Source organism: Morone saxatilis, unplaced genomic scaffold (assembly GCF_004916995.1).
Source record: "Morone saxatilis isolate NCDOM2014 unplaced genomic scaffold, NCSU_SB_2.0 Contig16, whole genome shotgun sequence".
Taxonomy (NCBI): domain Eukaryota; kingdom Metazoa; phylum Chordata; class Actinopteri; family Moronidae; genus Morone; species Morone saxatilis.
In genome coordinates, this window is record NW_023339718.1 from 35911 (window position 1) to 36211 (window position 301).

Here is a 301-nt window from a genome sequence, read left to right on the forward strand (position 1 = left end):
ACATACCTGGTGCAGCCTGGTTCATGTTGAGCTCGCTGGTTATCAGAACCTCCAGGACCTGAACCAGAGGGTCCAGACTGGACTCGGGCCTGAACAGGAACAGAGACTCACAGTCAGCTTCAACATCATCACTCACACAGGATTCAGATTGTTTTAATGTTTAAAGACAATAAAAAGACACAAGATTAACATTAAATTATGCATTACTTTCACGCTCCGACTATCGGTGAGTTCTTGAAAATGCCTGATGTGATTTATTGCACAGTAACACAAGAAAGGTCATAAATTGCATCAGATTTGG

The 301-nt window shown here is 42.2% G+C and overlaps 1 protein-coding gene across 1 annotated transcript in view; it reads right to left on the reverse strand.

Moving 5' to 3' along the window:
• The window catches only part of LOC118325919 (phosphatidylinositol 3-kinase regulatory subunit alpha-like), a gene marked incomplete at its 5' end in the record, with an annotated part of 10535 nt that extends 10446 nt beyond the window's left edge, over positions 1–89 (reverse strand). The window contains 1 exon segment of the mRNA XM_035658776.1: positions 7–89. Coding sequence (XP_035514669.1) covers positions 7–89 — 83 coding nt within the window.
• Positions 90–301: the final 212 nt, after the last annotated feature.